The sequence below is a fragment of the Phalacrocorax aristotelis genome, chromosome 2 (assembly GCF_949628215.1).
Source record: "Phalacrocorax aristotelis chromosome 2, bGulAri2.1, whole genome shotgun sequence".
Classification (NCBI taxonomy): domain Eukaryota; kingdom Metazoa; phylum Chordata; class Aves; order Suliformes; family Phalacrocoracidae; genus Phalacrocorax; species Phalacrocorax aristotelis.
This window is the reverse complement of record NC_134277.1, coordinates 126,779,458-126,801,561: the sequence shown is the minus strand read 5'-3', so window position 1 is coordinate 126,801,561 and position 22,104 is coordinate 126,779,458. Positions and strand designations below refer to the sequence as shown.

Here is a 22,104-nt window from a genome sequence, read left to right as displayed (position 1 = left end):
AGCATTTTGTAGCTTCTAAGTATTGTCTGGTTTTTGTTTTTTCTCAACAGAGCTACAGTGAACCTGTTGATGTTAAAGCCTCCCCACAACCTCAGATGATGAATTCAAAGCAGTCGGTGTTTCATGGGCCCACCCAGGCTCACTCGGCACTGTACCTCAGTTCCCACTACCACCAACAACCAGGAATGAATCCTCACATCACTGCCATGCATGCCAATATCCCCAGGAACATAGCGCCCAAGCCCAATAACCAAATGCCAGTGACTGTTTCCATAGCAAACATGGCTGTGTCCCCACCGCCACCTCTTCAGATCAGCCCCCCTCTGCACCAGCATCTCAACATCCAGCAACACCAGCCGATTTCAATGCAGCAGTCCATTGGAAACCAGCTACCGATGCAGGTCCAGTCTGCTTTACATTCACCTACAATGCAGCAAGTAAGTTTGAGCTTTTCAGTTGTGTGGGGAAATATTTTTTTTTGAGGGAAAAAAGTCATCCAGAAGTTGATATAGTGAGGGAGATTTAGAGCCATGGATTAGCTTTAATTTTGCAGAGTTCCAAAACCTCAGTAGTCTGAGGACTTAGTCTTTCAAAGGCAAGAACAAATGAAGGAGTTTACCTAGATGATGGGGCACTTCACTGGAACTGTTTGTTCTAGCAACGATGCTCATCACATTCTTCTGGACACTAGCCCTGTCTCCCTCCCAGATTCAGGAGGCATCCTTTAAATAGAAGTGTGTCCATAGATCCATCTACAAATCTTGGAGTACCCTGAAATATAAGTGAGTGACTGAGATATATTTTACAAACAAAAGGCAGGCATGTCTAGAAAAAGATATGTTTGTAGCATGCGCTGATACCATTGTGCTGACTGTGATGTGGAACAGTCAGAGGCAACATGAAGCAGCACAGGTTGTGTTAAACATGCTAGATTGAGTGAACACAAGTATGTTGGTTTATGCTGCATTCATAACTTCATTTTGCTAGAGTGACATAGCTTTTTTTTTTTACCGGAAAGAAGTGAGATGTCTCCAGTATCCCGATATGGTGGCTTTTTTTTTTCATTCTCAATGTTTTAAATAGTTGATTCTCAATACATTTCCTAGGAGCTCTGAATGAATGCAGACCAACCCTAGTATTGTGACTTTTGGGCCCAGGCCTGTGGAGGGTTAGAGCAAATTAACACTGCTGATTTCATGAGAGAAAATTTCCTTTCATATTGGATGATATCTGAGATCAATAGTAAGATCTTGCTCTGCACAGAAGCATTAGAATGAACATTTTTTGGATGGAGTTGCAAGAATTACAAAATTTGTATATGCAAAACTTGTCAGTTCTGCTTGATAATACACAGTCATGAATTTGCTGCATGTTTTGAATATTTATATAAATTCACCTTTTGTAATAAAGCATTTGCATTTGCTTTCCAAGCTGGAAACATTTGAACTCAAGATTGGTCTTTAAAGATGGGAATAGCTGAACACAAAACATAGCTTCTAGCTGGGAGAACAATTTAACAGGGAAAGAAATTTTCCAAAGCAGGACAAAAAAAAAGAGGAAGAGTTGAAAGCAATCTGGACTGATAAATTTAGTTGTTCAGAAGGTAAAGCAAGGTGTGCTCAGGATGATCTGGATTTTTTCAGAGACTTAGATCTTAGTCTCGAGAGTGATTTTGAGTAATCAGGAAGGAAAATTTGTAAACTATTTACAACTTTTTCCTAGTCCAGTTTATTTTTCACGATCAGAGTAAATGGACTCAACAGACTTACAGCCACACAAATGTGGAGCGTTTTACTGTCATGTATTCCTGAAGGCTTTCCTTCAGGAAAGCAAGAAACCCAGTGTCCTAGTGTCAGGAGGGTCTGTCTGGAGATCCTAAGCTTGATGCAGTCTTGGTTGAACGTGAAGGCTCAGAGCAATGCGAGGCAAAACAATGGACAGAGACTCAACGCAATAGCCTAATTCATTTATCAAACATGAAAAATGACAACTGTGACAGCAGCCTGTTGAGATTGTATAGTTATATTTGAGTTTTTATTGCAAAGCAGTTCAGTCTTCCAAGTTCAGATTGTTTGCCAAGTTCAGTGTCACTTGTACATTACTTGTCCAGTGCAGAGTTATAGAAGATCAAACCCTTTATGTCTTTTCCAGAATCATTGATAGGCATAATTCACTGAACAGATTTGAAAATCTGCATTTATTTATTGAATTAATAATACAGTAGGGGCTAGCAAAAGATGTAGTGCAGATGTTAGATACTGTCCTGGTATGTATATATGTATACATACATCATCATCATTATGGTATGAATCCAAACACTTAGGCATTATTCCAAAAGATGACATGCTACAAAAAAGGTAAGATAACATGAATCGTCCAATGTTTTATTTTAATAACTTGCACACTTGTAGCATATGGTGTGCGTGTCAGTGGCTTGAGAGTACTTTCACTCATCTGTGAGATGTGTGGCATGCAGCTGAATTATTTCTAGCCTGAGAGAAAACACAGGGCACTAGGCTGTAGAAAACAGGTGTCTAGAAGTCAATATGTAGACCTGTACCATGACGAGTCTTTTTCTTTACTCAGTATGAGTACAGTAAAGCAAAAAATGCTGTACCTCCATGTTACTGCTCTCCATTGTTAAAGTCATGAAAGGTCAGCTTAAATACTTTTTGCCAACTCATATTCCTTCATCAGAAATGCTGCTGCTTATAAGGAAGATACCATGGTGAGATATTTCTGAGCTTCACTCATGGTGACAGGTGCTTATTACCTGTTGAAATGCTACACTGTGAATCTTAACTGCATTTCTCTTTAAGCACTGTGGAACATCTACAAGCCAGTTTATATTTCTTATGCTCCTGCTTTTGTTTCAAAGTAATACAACTTTTGAGCTCCGGAAAATCTAATTTCACTTTGGAATACTTGCAATTTTTTTATTTTTAGCATACAACAGTTTACACAGTTTGCAGATTGGGTTTAAATATATAATCCATTTCCTTTAAAGAGTGATTTTGGCAAAGACAAAGCAAAAAGTATGTTAAATTTTAGGGCAACAGGTGTACTAACAACATCATGATCATGATTTGCCATACCAGAGCAGAACAGTGGTATCCTGTCTAGTCTCTTAGGAATGACTCTTTCTAGACATACTCAGGAAACGTTAGAAAACACTATCCCCAGGATTTATACTGCATTAGAGCACAGAGGACAGGCTGGCCACCAGGAGGCCTGTAGCAAGAATTCAGGAAACTATAACTTGAAAATAAAGGCCTCCTTCTGATTCAGTAGTCAAAAGACTCTGCTCTCCTCTGTGCTCAAAATTGAGCAAACCCTCTGCTGATCACAGAGCATGCTAAGGAGGAAAAGACAGTGGGGAAAAAAGCAAGCCCTCCAAACAATGACAGCAGCACAGAGTCAACAGCAGTGAGGACAAAGAAGAGGAGTAGCACCACCCTGTATGTCCAGCCCATGGTGAGGAGGGAAGGAGGACTCTGGGTGTGAGGTTCAGTGCCCAGCAGCATGGCGCAGACCACCTTCCCTCATAAAAAGACAGCCAAGAAGAATGGGAGAATATGTAGTCTGATAAAGCAGAAGTGATAGCTGCATTTCATTCAACTTTTTTTTCAGTTCCTCTTCTCTCAGTTGTTTGATTTCCTCCATGTTAAAGGTGTGGCCACTCTAAACCTTTCATAGAATCATAGAATCATTAAGGCTGGAAAAGACCTCTAAGATCATCAGGTCCAACCATCAAACCAACACCACCATGCCTCCTAAACCACGCCCTGAAGTGCCACATGTACACGTTGTTTGAACACCTCCAGGGTTGGTGACTCCACCACCTCTCTGGGCAGCCTGTTCCAATGCCTGACCACCATCTCAGTAAAGAAATTTTTCCTAATATCCAACCTAAACCTCCCTTGACAGAACATGAGGCCATTTCCTCTCGTCCTATCACTAGTAACTTGGGAGAAGAAACAAACATCCACCTCACTACAACCTCCTTTCCGTTAGTTGTAGAGAGCGATAAGGTCTCCCCTCAGCCTCCTCTTCTCCAGGCTGAACAACCCCAGTTTCCTCAGACACTCCTCCTAAGACTTCTTCTCCAGACCCTTCACCAGCTTTGTTGCCCTTCTCTGGACACGCTGCAGCACCTCAGTGTCTTTCTTGTAGTGAGGGGCCCAAAACTGAGCACAGTATTCAAGGTGCGGCCTCACCAGTACTGAGTACAGGGGGACGATCACTTCCCTGCTCCTGGCCATGCTTTTTCTGATACAAGCAAGGATGCGGTTGGCCTTCTTGGCCACCTGGGCACACTGGACTGGAGACTTTTCCAAAGGCTCCAGCAGGCATCCAATTTATGTAAGGAGCAAGAACAGAAACTAATTAACATCCCACTCCCTACATCATGCCTTGCAACAGAAGACATTTTCCTCTTCAGAAACATCACCACCACTCATACCAGACAGACTAATACACTTTAGGAAGAAATGAGGTAAATTTTCTCATGTCACATTGCAGTGTGAAGCTTAATAGGCAAGAGAGGGGTAAGGCTGTCAACAGCTTCTTAGCAGTCTTCTACCACAAGCATTTGCAGGCTCACCTGGATGTGCACCACCATTGCAGACAGGCTGTGCTGTAGACATGTTAGAAGCAGCAGTCACAGATCCCACTAATGGTGGGTTCTTTTTTCCTTTTTTCCCCAACACTCAGCTTTGAAATAGTTCGTGGCTTACTAGTGTGACGCGCAATGGTAGCAGGCTCTGGGAATCCCCACTGTCCACACAATCCCTGCTTTAACACTGCGGCTCTGGGAGATTTGGTCACTCATTTTCTCCAGAAGAGGGAGGATAGTTTCTTATCAAAGGCTGTCTTGTGGTATGTCTGAACGACTGCCAGCTCCAAAAAAAAAAATCACATAAAGAACCAGATTTCAGTCCTGTCAGGCAGGAATACAGTTCTTCAAAATCACTGTGCGTGAATTCCACACACTCTTCTGTGCGTAACTTTGAGGAGGGGTGGATAAGAAGTGCTGGCGTGGGGAGAGAGTTCTGCCCCCACTGCTGCCAGGACAATGAGCTGATCTTCATCAGCTCCACAGGGAACAGCACGTCCTCTTCCACTTCCAGCAGCCCTTGTCTGCACATGTGCAGCTGCCAAACCAAGAGAGACTGCCAGCTGGAGAAGGGCAGTCTCCTCCAGGAGTCCACAAAAACTACAGAACATCAAGAAGATCAGAAGCGTTGGTAGCCAAAAATCCTCACTGACTGCACAATTTCTGTTACTTTTAAAAACAATTAATTCTGTGGAGTATGCGGCTGATGCAACGCATCAAAATTGTTCTGAAATGCACAAGGCAAAGTAAAATTTAGGTAGTAGCATTTTGCTCATATGCCTAGCATTAGTAAATATTTTTAAATTTCTTTTAAACAATCTTCTCTAGTTTGAGTTATTTAAATATTTTTGTAACTTCTGCAAAGTAAACTATTTTGTCTCTGTTCCTGTTTCAGAACAGTTAATGAGTAAATTAAATAATGGGTACTACTGTAGACCTTCGGGGTGCTCGTTTACAGCGTTAATCCTTTACACTCTAAAGAATTAGCATTTACTTCTATTCTCATACTTAAATTAGATCCTGATTTTGATGATATTTAACTTCTAATTCTGAAATATACTAAGTTTTTCTTAAATATGATTAACAGGAGCCATGGTAAGGTTTTACTTTGTTAAAGCCTAAATCCAGTGTGTACCAGTTTTTCTTTCATCCACTTTTGACACACTTGAAGAATCCCAGCAGATTAGAAGGGTGCAGTTTTTCTTTCGTTAAATGCTCATGTGAGCATCTTACCATTTTATTATCTTATAACTGATACAGAGTTGCTTCTATCCAGTCTGTTTCTTAGGTTTGACATAACATTTAATTCTTGCTTAGTTGGGAGCGGGTGATCTCAATCTTAACCCTTATCATTCAAATCAGCATGATTTCACTGCAGTTCAGGCTAAAATCGGATCTGAAGCTGCAACCTGTTTTCTCTTGCAAAGTCATTCTTTCCTTTCTCTACTTAGACATTTGTGCTTCTTTCTGAGCATACCCCCCTCTCCAGCCTGTTGACTGCTGTTTTGTGTGGTGAGTGATGAGACCAAGGATTCCAAATATTCCCAGATATGCCTAGCCCTTGTTAAGGAACCCTTTTAAGTAGCCCTGCTGGAAGTATCTCCTTCCCTGCTTAAAATCCTTCACCCAAGCATTGGGTGGGATGGCAAGTCCCATCAAAATCTCTGTCCCACTTTGGTTCACAGGTAGAGCAAGCAAAACTCTATCCTTAATGTCTAGTAACCATGGCTGCAATTGTATGCATAACAAAGAAGCAGAAGATTAATGTATGTCACTTTTTTTTTTTTAAAGAATAACTCATTTCAGTCTAATTTTAGGTATTTCTTTTCCTTTAGAAAATAAATGTATACAGTAAGATGATTGCATAGTCCGCCAAAAATAATAGCCTCATTTTTTCTGGTATATATTATATACAGTAAACTCAGGGACCTGCTGTATTTGTCCAGATTTCTTCCCCTTTTTTGTTATGCTTTGTCTTCGAATGAGGTCAAGAGAGAAAAAAAAATCATTAATATCTGTCAACTTCCTTTATAACCTTAAGGAAAAATCTTTGTATGATATCACACAGACAGATTTTCAATTTCCTTGTGTAATAAACAGATGCTTTAGGATTTGGATGTAATTTAAAGGTTTAAAATATCACATTGAGATTGATGAATAAATCAGTTGTGAAGACAAAAACATTGATGCCTGTTGAAAATACCTCTCCAGACAGGCAGGAAATGAAATTAGTTCCCAGTAAAGTGTGGAGATGAGGATCACTGTTTAGTTCTGCTGCAGGCTTTTTAGGACTTGCTACAGTGGCACAACGAAACTGCTAGGGCTACAGAAATCTAATTAAAGAGCAAATGTCCCTCCTGACATCGAATTAATCTTTATCAAGTTCCTTATTTTTATTTCAATCTGGAACAAGAAAATGAAATTTAAAATTCTAGGCATGTTGCAAAACAGTTGGTGATTTTCTTGTGAGCATCACAATGCAAAAACATTCCGCATTGTTTAATTAGACCTCAAAGCACTCATTTTCTGAGCACTTTTTATTTCATCATTGTTTGTTAAGGGCTTACATAAAAAATTCACAAATATTTACTGCAAGCCTGGTACAAGGCTGTGTCCCTCTGTTGTACAGATCTATATTTCCAGAGGTGTGTTTTGTTGATGAAAAAGCTGAAGTTATTATTTACATTTTGAACATCACCATACTTTATCCATCTTTCATATTGAGTTCAGGTTTCTCAAATTACTTTGTCTTAACAAACATGCCTTCCAACACCCTCATTATTACTTTTGCTGCTGGTATTCCAGTAACCCCCAACCAGGCTCGGTGCTGGACGGTTCTGGGTGCTGCCTCTTGGCAGCGCACAGACGGTGTCTGCAGAGACCGGAGCTGCCCCCCTGCCCACTGGTGTGCCTGCACGGCCCGTGGGGTCAGTCTGCTTCTGGAGCTGGAGCCTGGCTCAGATACCTCTGCACCGACTTAAAATTTATCACGTGAGCACAGAAACAGGCCCCAGTCCTGGGCAGTTATAAACTAAACAAACTTGGCAGGTGCAACGTGAAAGTGTTGTTACCTTTTATTTTGCAGATTGGAGAATTAAGTTTGGATCCGTGGTCCCAACCTTAGCATGAGAGGTATCAATTCAGTCCAAATGCAAATGCATGCATGCTTCACTCGAAGAGAGCCAAAGCAATTTGGCTGTGGACACACAGAAAACGTGAGAAAATATGAGAAGTCCCACCCAATTCCATGCTGGCATTTAAACCACAGGACCATCCTCCCAAATCTAAGCTAATTGTCCTAAGACCAGAAGAAATGGATCAGATATTGTACTGATGGTCTCTTCCTCTGACTTGGGGAACTGTCTTTTCTAGCTGCTTAAGTACTTGAGTCTCTGTGCCTGCTCACTTGCACGCTTCACTACAGCACTGCTGGAGCTACTGGCCCCATATAGTGTTTTTCTTGTATATACGATTGTTTCATGAAGACCAATACGAACGAGATAGCTCAGGGGCTCTGCTACCGAAGGTAAACCTGAGTGCCTGAGGGTAGGATGTGTTTCTGTGGCTAGTTTCCTCTTACAGATAAATTAGAAACGCCTTCAGGGTGATGTTTCATATAAAAATGATGATGATATACAAAACCAATTTTTCTGCCTTCTAATTACACAAAACTCCAATCAAAGTCATTGGGAAGTCTGCTCAATTACAGTTTCCTTTGGATTCGTTGCAGGCATGGGGGTCATTTATGCAGCATGATGTGCAGGTTTAGAGCCTGGTGAAAAGGCTGTATACGGAGCGTGGGGGTTATGGTCACCACGGGTGCATTTTATTTTACCTTATTAGCAGGGCAGTATGTTACATGACAACTAGACACTGAATTCAGCTCATGAACTTGCCCGCTACTAATGGTCTGTTTCTTGGAGTCATCAAGGGCAAAGTGAGGCTTCAGAGAGCACTTAAGGTACTGAGGTGTGACTTGGGATATTCCCCATATGGAAGAGATTATGGAAGAAATTTGAGCTCATTTACAGCCTAGGCGAGAATCTGTGGTCAGGATGAGCAGAGTGAGGTGACAGTGTACGCGAGAGGCACGGCAGGGCAGAACACCTGTGGGACCTCTGCGGAGGAGCTAGAGTATAATGCAGCAAGAAAGAGGGATGTGAAGGAGGAAGTGGCATGTTATATTTGAAGGAACCTCTTTTCCAGGGATGGAGGGGCTCAGGCGGAAACTGAAAGTGCTCATTTGTCTTGATGAAAGGTAGTGGGGCTGCGTTGTTAAACCTGCAGCAAAAAAAAACAGCTCGTCTCAAAATTCCTGTCTTAATGAAGGCTGTGTGTATGAAGCAATCACACATAATCCACTAGAATTTAAAACTAAAAGCTATGAGCTTTAATCCTATCTAATCTCTATGTGGACTTTGGCCAGAAGGAGTGGATTTTCAAACTGGGTATCTTAGTTCAAGTTCGGTGCCTGGTTTAGCAGATACACATCCAGTTAACTTGAGTAGAAATTGTATGTCCTTGCCCCAGGAAGGAGTTTGGTCTGGTTTTTTTTCAGCAGACTTCACTTGCTTTTGTACAGCATTCCCATACTTTTAGCCAATGTAGTTCTTCTAACTTTACAGGAACACGATGTACATTTATACAGGGTGAACCAGGTAACGCTAGCCTTGAGATTTCAATTGTTCTTCTGGTTTTGAAACACAGCATTTAAACATCCTCATATATCAAAGGAGCTAAAAATTATTATGACTTTTCATATGGCAGATATTTCAGGGAGCAGGTTAGATGTCTCTTTGTAACTTCCACTTTTTTTTCTCGTCTTGGTGGTTTCAAAAAGCAAGCTATTCTGTGCTACTTTCACTACATTAGTCCAACAACTGTTAAAAAGCTTTGGTTGAATTTCTGTTTAGTTGAGAGAGAAGTACAAATAAAAGAAGCAGCAGATGGTCCCTTTGTGACTGAATGAAGAAAAAGGGTTTTGAGAACAATGTGTGAATAGGTGTAGTCTAATAAAACAGTCAGCCACCTGCTGCCTGCATCCTTCAAAAAGATTCTGTTGCATATTCTGGGAATTAACGACTTGTGTGTGTCCTTACGTTTAATCTAAATGGAAGCTCTAAGGAGCAAACAGACCTTTTTGCCCCAGTGCTGATTGAGTTGTTCTCTTGGTTTTGAATTGTTTCTCCTCTGTCCCTTTTAGTTCCATCCTGTGACTGTGTAATAGCTAACAATTCGGCAGTGTTTTATTTCTCAAAGAAAAGAAAGATTTTAAAACTTAGAAAGCACCTACACATTTTTTTTCTATTTTAAGTTTGATAACCTAAAGTACACTTGGAAAAGAAGTATTCTACCATTTCACAATACACACTATTTGGGTTTTTTAATACATCCAACCTGTTGCTTCGTTTCCATACATTGTAATGTACTTGCTTTCTCCTCTAGGGATTTACTCTTCAGCCTGATTATCAGAATATCATCAATCCAACATCAACAGCTGCACAAGTTGTTACCCAAGCAATGGAGTATGTTCGTTCAGGGTGCAGAAATCCTCCAGCACAGACTGTGGACTGGAATAATGACTACTGCAGTAATGGGTAAGCAGCCAGTGAATGCCACCTTGTGTTGAGCAACATTCATGACACAAGTATCTGACAGAGAATCTGGAAACGGCTCTATTGCCCGTTTCCCTACGGTATTTCAGAAGTGCATCTGTGATGGCACTGTATTTATTCAGCAGTTAAACTGTTGTGGGAAAACAAGTTTTCAATACATACATTTATTAGACATTGTTGTCACCTCATCACAGCACGTACACTTTGGTCTTAGAGAACTTCCGTTCTTTAGAAAATCAGAACTGAGATCTTAGGGAGAAGGTGTAGGAAAGAAGTGTTAAGATCACTCCCTCTTACTTGAGAGGCAAATGGCAAGAACTATTTTCTCCAAGTGCTCCATTGCTGAGGAGAGCTTGCTGCCAGTGAAAACACCTAGTTTGGCTCAGGAAAACCCCCATCAGTGAGATGCAGGGGTGATGCATGGGATACCAAATAAGTGGCCAGGAATGGCATGAAGATTACATGACTGTAACCAGGAACAAAACACCATACCTGTAGGAGCTCTGTGCCCCTACCATAAGGTTAGTAGCCACTTCAAACCCTTGACTCCTCTGCAACATGGTTTTTGTGGCACCATGTTACTGTCTGAGGAACCACCTGGAAACGTTTAAGACTCTGAACAGAAGGCATCTTTTGAATTTTAAATGATAGCTGTTATGCCTTGTGAACATGCCCACCAGCCTGACCTCCCCTTGACCTTGGCACGAATCCCCAAGGCAAAGGCAGATAAAGCTCTTGGTTGCTATCAAAGTGTCAAATCCAGCCCAGATGAACGAACAGAACTAAGGACCAGTTTCACCCATTACATTTACTCAAACTGAGAATTTCACTTGCATTATTGTTTTAAAGTATTTCTGGAACTTGAACTAGAACTGAGGAAAAATCTTTTTTTTGGTTACTAGTTCAGAATAACACCTTGACTAGAACCTGCTGACACTGGGGCAGACACAGCAGCATCACTTTCCCCAATACCTATCACTGTTGCCCCATGACTTGCCCATGTGTTCCGCAGAACAGCCTCGCTCCTGTGCTGTGCCACCATAATGTCTTGTTCTGTGCTGCAGGCCCTTGTAGGAGCCTACCCAGCCCACAGACTTTTATACCCACTTAAACTGAGCTCTGAATAGACTCTCCTCTGTCAAACAGGCCATAGCCACCTGTGGCTTTGACTCCTGGTCTCTTCTGGAAAGAGCAATGTGCGATCATTGCCAGCAGTGCCCTCTAGGTGCCCACTGGGCATAACTTTCCATCAGCAGAAGCTTTCTCTGAGCAGACCCTGTATACGCCCTGTGTAGCTACGCCTTTGTGAATCGGTGTGCATGGATTTAACCTCTCTCTGCTATAGCATTGGCATAAATTGCTAGTGCATCATAGCTCACTCTGTGCTGCTCCCAGACTCCAAACCAAGTAAGCTGTAAAGCTGTGGAAGAACAGAACCGGTGCCTGGGTTTTGGCAAGGAAGCAGAAGATTGAGAGTTAAGCCTCTCTCCCAGAAAATCTCTGCAGTGTGAACCAAGCCCCATCACTGCTTTAAATTATATATTTTTTTTCTGACGTCTACAGACTGTTCCAAATTAGAAACAGGTAAATGACTCCTTTTTGCTCTGAACTGATATGCTTCAGTTGAAGCTGAACCCCAGCAAGAACTGAATGTAAAAGTGTGCTAGACACAGTGCATTGGTAGAAGGTCTCCAGTAGAGCCTGGTCTCCAGCAGAGAGTTAGTCTAGCTGGCTCTGCCAGAAGCTTCTGGTGTTCCCTTGCACGTGCTTATCTGAACCTGCCAACCCAACTTGTTTTGGCTATGTCTGTGCTAGTAAATAAAACAGGCCAGAGATATCAGTGGCTGGCACCTATGCTCATGTAACTAAGCTCTCCTGCCTGATAAGGAAAATGGCTGCATCATATAGGGTGATTATGGAGCATTGTTCTGAGACCTGTGCTAAACCCTCAGCTGTACCTATGCGATTTGCGAGAGAGGGATAGTCAGTGCTACCACCTCACTACTGCAGGTGATCCCACGCCAGGGCTTAAACCCATGTCCCAGACCTGTGTAGTTTAGACCCAGACGTGGTCTCCAGGTCGCTACATGCCACTATGCCACTAGGATTTTTCTTATTATTACCATGGTAATGCAGCCATACTTCAGTGATAGGCTTGGAATTAATGACATGCAGTACAGTTGTGGGGTTTTTTCTTTTTGAAGGACTAAAAATTTGACAAATTTTTTTAAAAAAAATCACATTTGTTCTTTTTCTCTTTGAACAGGGGCATGCAGAGGGACAAAGCACTCTACCTTACCTGAAAATCTGAAACATCTCTCCTTTCCACTGAGGAACGCAGGGAAGTCTTTTCATCATGGATTGCTTTATGCAGTCAAGGCAGTTCTGCATTTTATTAGGAAATACAAGTTGCTAAGCACTTAGGACTATTTGAGCTAGTGGGTCACCCACTCTGGGAAAAATAGTCTTGCTTCTTTCTTTTTCTTTTTTTTTTTTTTTTTTTTTGCCCCCATTTTTTCTCTTTCTTTCTCCTTTCCACCCCTACCCTGAGATCCTTTAACGGACATTGCTTTTCTTCTTCCCTGAAGGAAACTTGGACCATTCAGATTTTATGTTGATTTTTGCTGTGAAGTGCTGCGATAGTAACTGCCTTAGCAACTGTAGATGTCTCGGATAAAAGTCCTGGATTTTCCATTGGTTTTTCATAATGGGTGTTTATATGAAACTACTAAAGACTTTTTAAATGGCTTGATGTAGCAGTCATAGCAAGTTTGTAAATAGCATCTATGTTACACTCTCCTAGAGTATAAAATGTGAATGTTTTTGTAGCTAATTGTAATTGAAACTGGCTCATTCCAGTTTATTGATTTCACAATAAGGGTTAAATTGGCAAACATTCATATTTTTACTTCATTTTTAAACAACTGATTAATAGTTCTATATTTTCAAAGTATTTGGAGAAAAAAAGCTAAATATTCCCAAATGATATAAATTAAAAATATTGGCTTTGTCTCATGAAATAAATACAAAAAACTAGGAAAAAAACCTAATGTTGATAAAGAGCAAACACATTTATTTTGTACTGCCTAAAAAATGCTTCTTTTTTTTAAAGAAAATCACTTTATGTGTACTGGTTAGTAAACGTCATTTAAGTCCTTTTATGTATAAAACTGCCAAATGCTTACCTGATATTTTATTAGATGCAGAAACAGATTGGAGACAGCTAAATTATAACCTTTACATACGGCTATGTATTATTGTTTCTTCATACTGTGTCTGTATTTAATCTTTTTTATGGAACCTGTTGCGCCTATTTATGAAATAATAAATATAGGTGTTTGTAAGTAAATCTGTTAGCATTTTAAAGAGGTTTCTTTGACGCTTTAACTTTTGCTGGCACAAATTGTTCACAATTGATGTGAATACTTTATTTAGTTTTTACAGTGACATATGTAACACCAAACTTGCTTTACTGGCAGAAAATGAAGGTAACCAATACTTATTTCTGTATTTCTTTGGTTGTTAAGGAAAAAAAAAAAAAGGTATTTTAAGTAATTCCCTTTTTAAAGCATTGTAGCAGGAAGTTGCCCAAAAGTAAGACTTGAACCAACAAAACTAACTGAATAAAACTGCATAATGCTGCTTCTTGAAACTTCATCAGTTCTGGTTCTTTAGTCAAGTGGAATAAAAATATTACCAACAGAAATATTACCAAATATGCTTCAGCCATTTTATTATACATTCAAAAGGTCCTACAGAGTTTTAGAGAGCGTATCACAAATACGCCCCGAAGTGAAAGGTAAGTAGGTTCAACAGCCACAGGGAAAGGGATGAAAAAAATCCAGAAGAAGGTATTTTGTCGGTGTTTTGGATCAGGGGTAGCTCTGAAAATATATTTCTGGAGGATTTCATCCCAGATGCCTGTCCAATTAACGGAGAGTACCACTGATTAGTATTTTCTATGTGAAATAAAGAAAGCAACTTGGATAAAACACACATTATGCAATGCCATTGATTTTTCTTTAAAAACAAAAGAGAAACAACGGTATGCTTGCTTTGGAATGATTTCAGGCAATGTACAATCGGAATCACTTGGCATGTAATAACTAATAAATAATGCAGATCAGATGTGATTACTCAAACGACTGTAGCTGAGAGCTCTAATTTTCCTGTCTTGAAACTGTATGAGAACTCGTGATTAAATTCACAGTTTATTGTTTGTCTGTTTAGTACTTTAGAAATATACCAGCACTACTAATTACCCAATGTCTTCTATTTATTATATTATAGTAAACTACATTTTCCACTCATATTAATTCTAAAGCGAGAAGTTCATTACCGGGGATGAGAAAAATCAGCTTTGATTTTGACAGGCAGTTTTCCTTTTTCTTTTACGGAAAAGAACTGTGTTATCTCCATTTCTTTTAAAGCAGGTGCGCAGTCACATGAAGTTGTTAATTTCGGTATCCAAGCAGAGTTCAAAATACAAGAGAACTTTAATGTAAATAAAAAGAAAATACATCATGAATAAAATACTTATTCTGTATGAACCTCTGGCTAGTTGGTGTCTCTTCGTCTGTAAGAAGGGAAGGCAGTGTGTTTATCATGCAGCACCTTACCCGTCTGGTAGTTTGAGTGTGGTTTTGTGTTGGGCTCTCTTTGGACGGGACAGCTATGCTGGAGGAGCAGCAGCTGTGGCCAGGGTTATAGTGAAGCCACTTTGTTCCAAAGGGAAGCTCCAACTTCAATGCATAAATGTCAGTTCTTCATGGCTGACTTTGGGAAAAAACAACGGTTGCTGGTCAAGGGCAATCTGCAATTTGTTTTCAGCTGCGTACCGACAGATAAAAATTGACAATAGACAGAGCCTAAAAGGTTGAGATGTTTTGTAAGCAGGTGGAACTCCACTGGAGTTCATGAAGATATGCCCCATCCTTCGCTGAAGCGCTGTGGCTCAGGCAATGCAGTAACACATATACCCAAGTCACTGGTTGTAAGTCACCATCTGTCATAATGATGATGATGAGAAAGCACACAGGAATGAAACAACCTACACACTGAAGCAACTCAGTAACAGCAAGCAAATATGATAAAGACATCTGTCAAAGTGATAGAAACCAAGGGAAATAATGTCTTCCATTAATTGAAATTAATGTTTTCTAAAATTATTTTTTAAAAAGCGGTAGGCAAAATGCAAGATTAGCAACGCAGGCACTCGGGAAGATGTAAATCCCCTTTGCTTGCACCAAGGTAAGCAGAGGTTTTAGAAAGGAAAGGCTCCTCCAATTTACTGATGCTGACTGCCCTGCTCTGGCGACGTGACTCCCAGTCTCTGTGTCACCAAACTCATAGAGTTTTGAGCAAAAATCCTGTCCAGCTGCTGCCTCTGACCCAAAGAAGCTCTTTGAAGGGACCCACTATAGGATTTTTTCACTCCACGTTCATCCACAGGCAGTAAGTAATGTATTCTTGGAGGGCCCCAGCCATTCCCAATGAAACCTAAAGTATTTGTGCCCACTTCTCTCACCAAATACCAGTTCCTGATTCCAGTGATGTCTCTGCCAAATATTCCCTGTGAGACTCCTCTGTAAACAGGAAACCCAACAATAAAAGAGCTCATTACTGGCAGGTAAAACACGCTCTTACCACCTTCATCAACCTTCTGAGACTTCATCTCAACCCGAACTACCATCTCCAAGACTGTATCTGACTGTTTCTTACCTGATCCTGTAAACATGGCAGATCCACAGAGACGTCTTTCAGTGCTCTGGGGAAACAGAGTAGGTAAATATCCTTTTTTTGCACAGACTGTGAGAAGTAGCTAAAGAGTGGTATGTAACCCATACAGGAGTTACTGCCCAGCACTCCCGTTGCTATGTAGGTATAGATACAGATGTAGATACAGGTACAGGGGTAGGTAGATAGATGATATCTAGATAGACTGAAAGAAAGATTGACACATACATAGATACATAGATAGATATACAACCATTGCCCTATTAATTATTTATGTGGTGTCTTCAAGTCCTTTTGCATTTAAATAAAATATTTAGTGAGTATAGCAGTGTGCTGGCAGTGCTGCAGGAGGTGCTGAGCACCTCAGAGAACACGAGGTGCTTTGTGTCAGGTCTCACAGACAGGATTTGCTTTCCTTTGCAGAGTCATGTATTTTATTATTACCCAGCAGCACATTAAATCACAACTCAAATGTAGTTCTTATTCCGCCGACAAGAGGACAAGTGAGAACAATGACTTGTAACATTTCAGACTCTGTCACAGTTACTGCCTAATTAGAGAAACCCACTAGCAAATGTGCATCTGCATGGATCCTGCAACTGTCATCATTTCACATTCTATTAAGGGCTTGCTGCGATAGACACTTTACAAAGAAATTTCGTTCAGGCTAATACCAAGCTGGCAAACATGTAATTGGCTAGAAAATAAAATAGGAGAGAAAATAAAAAAGAAAGAGAGGAAAAGGAAAAGAAAAAGAAAACTGTCCTATTTGGAAAACAAGCTGTGTACAAAAACCCACAGTATACTGCAGAGAAGATCCTTACCCTCTGACAATTGTGTGTTTACAACGAGTCTGAGCATAATTGCTCTGATGGGCTGTCAAGGAAAAGATTAATTTGGCAAAGATTAGTATTGACTTGCTGTTTATTAAGGCTTTTAAACAGCTGTATCTGGCAACATTCCTGTAAGTGCCTGTCATGTCTGAAAATCAGGCTCACACCCGGGTGCTTGCCAGCTGTTGCTAAACAATCTTACCACTTTGAGTATCTTTCTCCAGGCCAAACAGCAAGAGCAAAGTATTGCCAAATGAGTCTCTCTCATCCTGTCACTTTTCAGGGGATCTGAGAGCTCAGATGTCAGTTGACGGCTCGATGGCTGAGCTGATAGCAGCTACCGGCAGCCGGCAGGGTGGTTAGAGAGGTGCTACACCAACCTGTCCCCCGTGCCGAGGGGAGGGTGCTGCTGTTAGTCACCTCACCCACACAGAAAACCACAGCTTGCAACTGCGTAGCACGAAGGGGTTTTAAACCCCTTAGCGCCCCTGATCAAAGTTTGGTAGTAGGCAGAACTCCAGAGCGAGTGGTTCCTTCCCCCAGGCTCTGATGGATAAAGCCAACAGGCTAGGGGAGTGTGTGAAAGTTCAGTAGACACCATTAATCTTTACAAAATGAGCCATTTTCTTCAATGATTTTTTTCCCAAGACTGCTGATAAACAGAAGTCATAAAAGCCACGCACACAAAATACCCTGGGTCAATGGAAACCTGTAAAAGGAAAGATGTCGGCTGTTATTTTTTGTTACGTTACTTAAAACATTTCAGCTTGCATTGTGGGCTTTAGTAGCTAGCTCAGAAACAAATAATACCAATGGAAAGAAGGATAAATGGCTGCAGCTAAACGCCAATACAAATAGCCATGTGTTACAATTAAAGTTGATTTGGCCTTTCCAATAGAAGTCTGATTTTCTGGGATTAATCTCGACCTTTTCAAGTTGCATCAGGCTGAAATAAGTTGTCAGAACAGATGTGAATTTTGTTTGCAGAGAACAATTGTAATCCAGTAACCCTTAGAACATCAGCGTTTTCCAGACCACCAGCCAGCTGAATAGTGGGGATGGGGACAGCACACACAGCAGGCAGAAACCAGAGGACTCATAGCAATGTCCAGAGGCTAGAAGTTTAGGTCAGAAAATTTCAAACTGGAAACAAAGTACTTTTCCTTTTAACTCTGACTTTACCAAGCAGCACAATGGATGCATAACCACTTGAAAAAATGATATTAATCAAGGATGGAAACCTTTGTAAAACATATTTTCTTTAGCTAAGTCAAACACATAAGTGGGTGATATTCCATGCGCCACTGTTTCACAGCAGGCAAGGCACATGTTTTGTAATACACAAGCCTCTGAAGGCTCCAGGAATCACACATTTCAGATGCTGCGGCTTTCTAAGAAGTTTTGCCTTACAATCTACATGGCTCCAGTATTAAAAAAAAAAAGAAAAAGAAAAAAGAAAACCTCTAGTGAATATTCTGGCTTCTCACACTTTGATACCTAGAGTTAAAAACTTCCCAGATCTGTGCACAGTATGTATGCTGACCTTGGTGCTTCCAGAGTGCCAAGTTGTTTCAGTGGAAGTAAAAAAGCCCAAAGCCTTTCCAATATGGGTGGGGGTCTGGGGGGCAGAGGGGTTATTCACCTTACCACGCTAGCACAGCAACTGTGCAATGTAAGCCCTCTACAGACACAAAGCCTGCAAGCTGATTTTGTATTACTGGATTTCTTCACAGTGAAACACTTGGATCCATGTTTATGCCATCAGTGCAGGCATATTGTTAAATACTGAAAATGCAAGAGAGATTTTTCCTGCTGTCTATATAGCACGGCTTAGATAGCAACATGAAGTTCCAAAGTTCATTCAAAAGCATGTCATCACTTGAATAAATAAGGCTATCTGATGCCCTAATTAGTAGAGTAAGCCTTCATGTTTTGATATCTACTTCTCAGAGTTCTGAAATAATGAGCTAAGCCTCTCCACTCCTCTGGCATACAAGCGTGTGTTACATGGTTTTGTTAGAGATGAATATGAAAGAAGGTAAGTGATGTGCCCAGGGATACAGAGTAATTTAGAGGAAGAGTAGCTGAGACCTGAGAGTTTTCAGAAACAGCCTTCTGCTTTAGCCATAACTAAAGCTCAACAACTGTGAAGCAGTGCTCAGATCCAAGAGGACAAGTTTAACTCAGGTGAGATTTTACAAATAATAAATAGGGGGAGGTTTCCAAGTTTTATTTGTCTTTAGTGGTTTTCCACTTTTAAGACATATGTCTACATCTGAGTGCTACTTTCAAACTTAACTGTAAACTAACTTTTAAAAGATTAAAATAAAAAGAGTGAGATGTCTAAGTAATCTCTGGTCTTGTGTTTCTTAAATTTTGGATTAAAATTTCAAAGCTCATGAGACTGGAATTTTGACTGTACTGTTCATACCCCTCAAATATCTTTATTTCTCTCTCTCTGCAGAATTTCTCCACAGAACCCAGCAAAGCCCTTTCAGTGTCTGACTTTCTGCATCAGATTTAACAAAGCACCATACATGCACATATAACTGCACAGCGAGGAGACTCACAGGCCCGCAAGGACAGAATCATGACTGCTGAACGGGACTGTGCTGCCACTGAGTCCCCTGCAGAAGTTGCCCTCTGCAAACAGGCTGGAGGCAGTTGCATAGTGTGGTCCTTGCAGGAAGGCCGTGCTTCTGCAGTACATGGGTGAAAGATTTTTCAAGGCTGAGTATTTCTAAACTCTCAGGAAATACTTTCTGAGAACAATTTTATTAAAAGCCAGAGGCAGGCTGTCCTGTCTTCTTGTACTGTTGTCACCTTTGGACTGGGAAGGAACCTGAGCCCAGAGGTGGAAGCCTTTCCAAAAGTGACCCCAGTACAAGGAAGGCGTTCACATACAGGAGTGAATCCAGTGGAGGCCGCTGGCCAGGGCCTGGAGGACAGGGCACAGGTGGAGACACTGAGACTGCTGGATCTGGTTAGTCTCAAGGAGAGGAATCCAAGGGGAGCTCTTACCGCAGTCTGTAACTGTCTAGTGGGCCTTTGTAGAGAAGACAGAGCCCAAATCTTTCTGGAAGCGCACAGGAAGGACAAGAGGCAGCAGACACAAGTTGCTGTGGAATCTCTGTCCCTAGAAGTAGTCAAAACCTGACTGGACAGCCCTGAACAGGCACATCTAAATTGCACCAGCTTTGGCGATAAGGTAGACCAAAAAACCTCCAGAGATCCCTTTCAGTCTAGGCTAGCCTGTGATTCTGTTTCACACCAAATCCCTTACACATGGTATAGAAAGAAAGCCCAGCAGATCATGGTTATTTGGCCTCAAATTGGGAAAGGGAGTGCTAAAGTCTTTGTTGGTTACTTCCTGTTACACACCTCATGTACTACAGTAAATTGTGCTATTTTAAACTGTGGTTTCACGGTCTGGTTTCACATGTACAGAAAAAGCAAAAGTGAACGTCATTTGTATCTGAGTTTCCTGTAGAGGTTTATTTAAGGGAAAATAAACCTCCCAAGCAAATCATAAACCCTAAACCACTGATCGCTTTCCTGAAATGAATTTAGTTTTCATTATTGGGAGTGCAACTTCATGCAAAGCCAAGCAGGAGTATATTGGTTGCCAAAGCAAAGCTGACTGGTTAAAGCTGGGCTCTGGGGAGCAAGGCCTCAGATAAATGAAGGAAAAGATATGGAGTTTTCTTTTATTTTTTTTTTTTTTTAACATATAGCACTCAAAAGAAGTCTCGGGGGGCTTCAATACGTGACTTTACATTTTAATGCTTTTCCTCCACCAGATGGTTTAGATAAAAACCTATTAGTTTCATTCGTGCAAATGGTTTCATACAAAAAATGTCTATTTTTAACATTTTTGCCTCAAGGCTTGGATTTTTTTTTTTCAGAATCAGAGGAGTTTTCACTAGTGCCTAATATTTTAATCATCATAATTTTTACAATCAAATAAGATTCATACCAGAATGTGGTTGATGAGTCCTCTAAAAGAATTTACATCCCAAGAAGTACATTAAAATTACTTCATAAATTTGATTTCTTCATCTTTTCATACAACCTTTACATGTTTGCAATTCTCCATGAGCTTAGTTATGATTATTTCAATCTCTGTAGGAGTGTATATGTCCTGTCAAACATAATGATGCAGACCCTTTATCTTCCTTTTTTGTCTTGATATCATTACTTTGGAGAATACATTCAGTGTGTGAAAACTGGAGACAGTCCACTACTGGAAACCCTAATTGCTATTACAGGCAAATCCACTCCCATTTCTGGAGGTAGGGAATTCCCCCTAGCAATGAAATTAATGTGACTCTGCTATGAACATACTAAGGGGATGTTAGGATGGCATACATGACTAATTTTAATTCTGTGAGGTCTGTCTTTATCATTCAAAGAGCTCATTTGGAACCAAGTGGAGCAGGACATGGGAAACGCCAGAATCTCTTCATTAACATGGTTAACACAGTTGATCGAGAACAGACACTATCTGCTATTTTCTCCCATTTCAGCAGAGCTCTCCAGGTGCTCAGGGATGTCCAGCACCCAGTCCATCAGTCGTGCAGAGCACTAGGACCTAACTCTAGCACCTGATGGAGGCACATTTTTAGGAACCTGATCACGCTGGCTTCCCTCTGCAGTCAGCACCTCCAAGGTGCATATTATGTAGGACAAAACTCCTCTGTCCTTCCCCTACTTCTCTACAGCACTTGAAGAGCCTAAAAACCAAGGAAGTAATTCCTCCCATGAAGGGTTGATGAAGGATGAAGCTGATTGAAGAAGTGCATGGACTGACGCTCCTACAGCTGCACTGCGCAAAATTCAGGGATTTCACTTAGGACAAAATTTGCTCTCTTCCCCTGCACTGCACCCCATCACCAGTAACTCTGCAATTCACACACCAGAAGTTAGGTGGTTGAACTCATATTCAGTCCCTGACAGGTATTTAGCAAGTTAAATGCATTAGCTGTTAACAGCTAATAAACAAATAAACCTTATATGGGTTTTCCTGGATTGAGTACTTCAGCTACCCTGACAAAAAAAATGTTGGCAAGTAGCTATGGGAAGAAAGAAGGTAAAGGAGTCAAAAGCAAGGAAAGAAACTGGACACAGGTTTGTTCAGTATTGTATTCTATTGGACATTCAGAGAACCTGTGCATATGTAAATAGAAACCACTCCAAAGAACAAAACTCTTCATGGAATAAGGGGATTTCCAGTCATGAGTATATTGCTTGCAAAATTTACACCACAGGGGCAATACACTGACAGACCGTGACTTCATATATACAT

At 40.8% G+C, this 22,104-nt stretch overlaps 1 protein-coding gene across 2 annotated transcripts in view; it reads left to right on the top strand.

Annotated features, from left to right (window-relative positions):
* Positions 1-15,054, top strand: part of TOX (thymocyte selection associated high mobility group box) — a 230,700-nt gene extending 215,646 nt beyond the window's left edge. For both annotated transcript variants that reach the window (XM_075085086.1, XM_075085085.1), the window contains exons 7-9: positions 51-437; positions 10,061-10,212; positions 12,497-15,054. In XM_075085086.1, coding sequence (XP_074941187.1) covers positions 51-437; positions 10,061-10,212; positions 12,497-12,533 — 576 coding nt within the window. In that variant the 3' untranslated portion in view covers positions 12,534-15,054. The remainder of the gene's footprint in view (positions 1-50; positions 438-10,060; positions 10,213-12,496) is intronic.
* The last annotated feature ends 7,050 nt before the right edge of the window (positions 15,055-22,104 follow it).